This window comes from Colobus angolensis, unplaced genomic scaffold (genome assembly GCF_000951035.1).
Source record: "Colobus angolensis palliatus isolate OR3802 unplaced genomic scaffold, Cang.pa_1.0 Scaffold322, whole genome shotgun sequence".
NCBI lineage: Eukaryota > Metazoa > Chordata > Mammalia > Primates > Cercopithecidae > Colobus > Colobus angolensis.
In genome coordinates, this window is record NW_012116511.1 from 3,251,206 (window position 1) to 3,257,678 (window position 6,473).

General features: G+C 30.8%; 1 protein-coding gene across 1 annotated transcript in view; it reads left to right on the forward strand.

The window, feature by feature from the left end:
* Positions 1-6,473, forward strand: part of PTPRK (protein tyrosine phosphatase, receptor type, K) — a 587,115-nt gene that overhangs the window by 555,706 nt on the left and 24,936 nt on the right. The window contains exons 20-24 of the mRNA XM_011951661.1: positions 394-470; positions 666-683; positions 3,229-3,265; positions 4,554-4,651; positions 5,058-5,174. Coding sequence (XP_011807051.1) covers positions 394-470; positions 666-683; positions 3,229-3,265; positions 4,554-4,651; positions 5,058-5,174 — 347 coding nt within the window. The remainder of the gene's footprint in view (positions 1-393; positions 471-665; positions 684-3,228; positions 3,266-4,553; positions 4,652-5,057; positions 5,175-6,473) is intronic.

Sequence of the window (6,473 nt, forward strand, 5' to 3'; positions counted from 1 at the left end):
TCACTTTTTAATTTTGTGGCTCATTTGCTGTAAAGTGCAGAAGAAAAGGATCCAACCCATTTAAAGTCATGACTAAGAAGCAAAATTAGAAGTTATGTCTAGTTCAGTTATGTGGACAATTATATGACTCAAATGATTACTTACCAGACAATTTCATGTCTCCCTAAACACTAACTATGAAGGTTCAAGTCAGTGAAGCTTTAGTCACAGAGTATTATAAATGTAATAGCAAGGCTCACTAAAGTTCTTATGTTTCTTCAAAGGACTGATTTGGTAGTAATATACTATGGATAGACTATGGGCAACCACTGAATTCTTTAGTCTCAACCAATGACATTGCCTCAGAACAGGGAGAAAATTTAACAGCTTATATTTATTATTTAAAATTTTTAGATGATCACTCCAGAGTAATTTTGCAACCCGTAGAGGATGATCCTTCCTCAGATTATATTAATGCCAACTATATTGATGTAAGTATTTTTATAGTTAAGTATATCTACTTTATTGACTTATATATGTGAACCTTTTTGCCTATTACCTATAAAGTGATTGCTAGCTTTTTAAAATTTAAAAGTACAAACTGTACACTTTTCCTTGTTCTACGTCCTAGTACTTACTGATGTTGTTGTGCTTTCTTTCACACCTGACTTTGGTTTGGGCTGTAGATTTGGCTGTACAGGGATGTAAGTACCACTATATGTAAATAACAGCACCCTATTATAAATACAAACGTTCTTAATTACAGTTATTACTAATGCTCTCCTACTACTAGTTATTTCTGCATGCTTCACCTAATTAGCTTCATACAATGTATCTCTGTTCGTTTTTTTGTAATTCTTTCACATGCGTAAAGATCTATTTTACCTCCTTCCCTTTTCTTGTGTAGAAAAACAGGACCATTTTTAGCTTTGACAATTTATTATGTACTCGAGTTTTATTTGTTGATGATTTCTGTTTCTGGCTTTTATTCTTACCCTTCCCTAAACATATGTGAGAAGCTGGATAGTATGATGTGTATTAGTGTGACTGAAATTTTACTTTTTACATTTGACTTCTGAGGTTAAAATGAGTAGGGAGACTATTTTGTGATGTGTTGTATTGGCTTCTAAAGTAAGACAATTACTCAGGCAAAATAATTACTAAATTTCAATTGTAAAATACACATATCACACATATATATCGAATCACAGAAATGAAAAAGTTTGCTTCGATCATATATTTCACTGTTAAATTTTGATTGCATATATATCTACATGCAAATTCTTTATTTAAAGGAAGTAATTATCAAACAAAATATAAAACATTCTTAAAGGGCAATATGTTACATTACCTTTAGGGAGGACAGGCTCTTTGTGATACCACCTGGTTCATAATCACACTGGAGAGCTTGGGAATATTACTTCTCTCTCTGTACCTCAGTTTCCTTATCTTTACAGTGGGGATAATAATAATAGTACTAACCTCATCACTTTGTTGTGAGAATTAAATGAAGTCATGCATGTTGAGCATTTTGCCCAATGCTTAGCACTCATTAAACTTCAACTTTTTTTTTTTACAATTAAAATTTAGGTGTGCTGTAATTAAATTGATTCATAATATGTGTAATTATAAGACAAAAGGTGGGGGTATTAAGTATGGCAGCATATGTATACTTTTATAGACATAAAAGATATGAAACCTAGGACCCAACATTTTCTAATTTCCATAAATAGGAAATAATTTTCATTATATTTATTAAGTTCACATTTTAGAGTTTATGTTATGAATTGTATGTATTTAGTTGAATTAGTATATTTTATAAAGCATAGTATATGAGTATATGGGTTCAACTTCTGATCATAATCTTACTCTTATTCATTAAATTTATCAAACATGTCATTATGTAAAACTAAGCTAATGGTCTAATTTTTAGAATAAAATGATCAACAGTTCTATGAAAAATTTGTAATTGTTCTTACCTATTTACTTTAACCTGGGTTTTCTGCCAGGACATGTACACTGGAGCCTTGTTATAAAACTATTTCATGGTTCATACCGTAGGACTGTATTTTAAATAAGACTTGTTATCCAGTCTTTCTGTTAAGACCCCAGTGTGTTTTGGTCTATTTCTATACAATTTCATAATTTTCCCTCTCCCATTAGTTCATTATATGTAAAAGATATAAGTATATACTTCGGCAATTGGTATTTTTTTAAGAACTGCAAATACATATAAAGCTTGGAAAATTTTTTCCATAAAACATTGTGCTATTTTCCATAAAATATTGTGGTATATTAAAAAGGTAAAATCTTCCAAATTTGCAACGTCATACTCCTGCTATTAAATTTTAGGTTGAAGATCTCAGTTCACATGTATTAATATGTGTATTGAGTTGCCCACACCAATAAGTGGACAAATTGTACCACAGACTTTCACTAAGGCTTATTTGTAAATATGCAACAAATTCAGAACTTAGGATCATATCATCAACATTTTTGCAACTTATGCTCTGTTGGTATTCAAACCAATTGAGAGCAACTAACAATCTATTCCTCCTCAACAGAACTTTTAGCACACTGAAAAAAAAATACTAAATTTTTACTCAAGATAAGATGCATTCTTAAAAACTCTTCTTTCCCTATATATATATATGTGTGTACCTATAATTATGTGTGTGTAAATTAACATTGTGAGCACGCACAAAATAGTTTTTGCATATCCCTGAATATATTATCGAACAGGAATATTCTCTAAAAATCTCAGCAGGACTTTGATTGGATGCACACATGCATTGTCCAGCTCTAACATTGGAATGTTCTGTTATTTTTTTTATGGTTCTAATATGTCCTCGTCCATTTGTAATGCAGTGTGTTGTACTTCTGGATGATAAAATGGGAATTAATATTTTTAAACACTATTTTACCAGGAATGAATGACTAAACGTTTACATGAAGGCATAAACATTTTAGTGAAACCAAACAAAATCTATGAGGTTATATTCCATGGCAAACAAAAATAAATTATACAATATATATTCTAATCAGAGCCTTTAAAATATTTAATTTTTGTTTTACGTTTACCTTTCAGATAACGTAGGTTTGAGAAGTGAACTATGTGTTCACTACTCACTTCTGGACTTTTTATTATAACTTAATCTTAACAGGTGGTTGTCTTCATCTTTTTATGCCTTCATTCATTTATTTCTGATATTGATGTAAAATGATAACTAATTTGTTCTCCTATTTTAGGGCTACCAGAGACCAAGTCATTACATTGCAACCCAAGGTAAAATTTTGCCTTGTTAAATGTTATAGAAAAAACAAACTTGCTTATTCATCTATATGGTGGTTTTTATTTTATTTATTTTATTTTATGTTAGTAACAAAAAAATCAGCCCTTCTGATTAACACTGCTCCTTACTCATTTGTACAGTACAAATTTGTTATGTGTGTAAAGCTTATATAAATTTACGCTTGATTTACTTTTAATTAAAAGTAAAAGAAAAGCTGGTAGTGGTTATTATGATTCGATCCTTGTTATACAGATAGGTCAGAGCACTAGTCCATAGTGCCAGCCAGAGGAATTACTCATTTTTGAGAAAAGGAAAAAGAAGTCTCATATAAGAGGCCTGTCTTCTTGCAGCAAGTTTGTTAATAGTACCCAAGACCAATATTGTTATAATGAGCTATTATACTGAGCAATTTTTTGACAAGTCAAGACTGAGACAAAACAAAGAGATGGAATTTAGTCAAGTTAATTCTTCATGGAAAATAATAAGAAAGTAGAGAGATCTGGTTATAATGGTACACTGGGGAGTAAAAGTATCCAAACAAACAAAAAACATCTGTAGTTATCTCTCTAAATTGACTACTGGCCCTCAGAAGAGAAACCTGTACATCTATTTTATATAAAAGGAAAGTAAAGCAAAAGCTAGGTTTACTCTTTTGACAAGGGTCATTTTTCTATGTTTTCACATATGTTTGGAGTAATTGAGTTCAGTTGTATACTCTTTAAAGTTAGAAAGATCAACCATAGTGTGAACAATATTCAGTTTTATGGTATTCAGTAGAAAATAGCCCAGCACATGCTTTTGCAGTTTGGAGGTTATATAATGATAAGATTAGTGTATGTCCTTACGTGTAAGGATATGTTTTTTATTGATCCCTAAACGTGCACTATTTATAAATAGTGGGCACTTATTTAATTGGTAATATATGCTGTCTGGTTGATGGTGGTATAAGAGTTCTAGTTTTTACATATATTTGAAGATGTATTAAAGTGACTTAGTGACCAATATAAATACCCGAGAAACTAGTGATAGTTTCTTCTAAATTGGGAAGTATAGAGGGCAAATTGAAAAAAAAAGAAGAAGAAAAAAAAAAAACTTACATATGCCTATGTTTTTGTCTATTGTGGGAATTTAGATATGAACTAAATTTAAGTATTTTCAGTGATATTTTGCGCTAGACCTTTTTTTTGGAATTATTTCGTTTACTCTGCTTATCTTAGCTAAACTTCTTACTAACTACAAAATTCCTTTGATAACATAATATTCTAATTAATTTCTTCATAGGTCCCGTTCATGAAACAGTATATGATTTCTGGAGGATGATTTGGCAAGAACAATCTGCTTGCATTGTGATGGTTACAAATTTAGTTGAGGTTGGCCGGGTAAGAGGAATAAAAAGAATTTTTTTGTCATAAAAATGAATATAGTTGAGAGGCAGCATATAAGATACTCAAAATAGAATATCATCCAATTGTTTAAAAAAATTTATGGGCACAGCATTTTAATTGAGTACTTCTAAGTAGACCTTGAATGGCTGAGAAATTATTTGATTTCTCATTGAGTAACAATATAAGCTTTAATTTTGTACTAGAATCTAATTGCATTATTAGGCTTGTTATTTTTTGTGAGACTATATGAACTCTGTTTATTGTATAATAGATTTTTTTTTCTCATTTATAGATTTTTAACTGAGTTTTAATTGTGACCTAAAGAGTTATTGCTGGAATTAAATCACCTTGGCTAATTAGTATTATGTATTCAGGTCTATGTATTCTTTTTGTCACTTAGGTTAAATGCTATAAATATTGGCCTGATGATACTGAAGTTTATGGTGACTTCAAAGTAACTTGTGTAGAAATGGAACCACTTGCTGAATATGTAGTTAGGACATTCACCCTGGAAAGGGTAAGTACTCTAAAATTCTATTTTAAAAAGTTATATCAAAACTGCTTTTTCTCTTAAAACCTTTGTCAAGTTCTGTTTTCATGATGCTATAAAATCTATTCATTCATGTATTCATTCCACAAATGTTTATTTGAGAGTATACTATGTGCCAGACATGTTTCTAAACCTTGGGACACATGTTAAAATCTCCTCTTGTCGATCTTATAGCCGATTGAATTAAGACAGCAATAAAAATAAATAAATCAACTAATATACATCATGACAAGTGCTATAGAGAAAAATAATGTTAGGAAAGGAAGTAGGGAATATTATTGAGACAGGGGGAAGAAATGGTTTACAATTTTGAAAGGATGATCAAAGAAGAACTCATTGTTAAGGAAGTAATATGAGTAGAGACCTGAAGTAAGTGAGGGAGTGATGGGTTATGTCCAGGGCAATAATGTTTCTGACAGAAGGGAGAGTCATTTCAGAAGCCTGGAGGCATGTGTAAAGATGTTAGAATGCCAGTCAGCAGGCCAAGATGTTCAGAGATCCATAAGTGAAGGGGAAAGGAATACAAAATGAAGGCAGATAAATCACAAAATTGGATAAGTGGTGCCTTGTAGGCCATGATGATTTTAGTTCATACTAAAATTGAGTTAGGCTGCCATTGTAGGGTTTGTGAGCCCAGGGATAACATGGTCTGATTTTTATTTCTAAAAGGATCACTCCAAGTGTTACATTGCAAAGAATAATGTAAGGTGGCTGGTGTAGTAGACTGAAGTGGAATATAGTAACAGTGAAATACATTTTGTGGTAAAGCTTTGTAAATGTGTGAAATTACCTGTGGCACAAAATTTTGTCAAAGGTACATACACACAAAAGAACCTTGTGATTATTTATTAATGTCCTTAATTTATAATGTTAATACCGGTAGAAGAAAAAAACACTAGAATCTCTGAAGAAACACAATTGTTAACATGCCTATTAAAAATGTTTAACCTAGTGTACTGATACACCATTTTGTCTTTTCAAATCAGCTAGAACTTTAAAAAATAATAATCCTCATCGAGTGTTAGAATGTGTTGAAACATATTTTTATACACTACTGATCATAGTTAAATCGCTACAAACCTTCTTTAAATCAATAAAACAGAGTGTATCTCCAGAGCTTTAAAATATTTATGTCCTTTGAGAAGTTAACTTTCATGAATCTTTCCTAAGGAGTTTATTTAAAATATAATGAATTCATTTATAGCATTAGAAACCTATAGATAACCATAAATGTCCAACAATAGAGAAATAGTTGAATAGTATTTT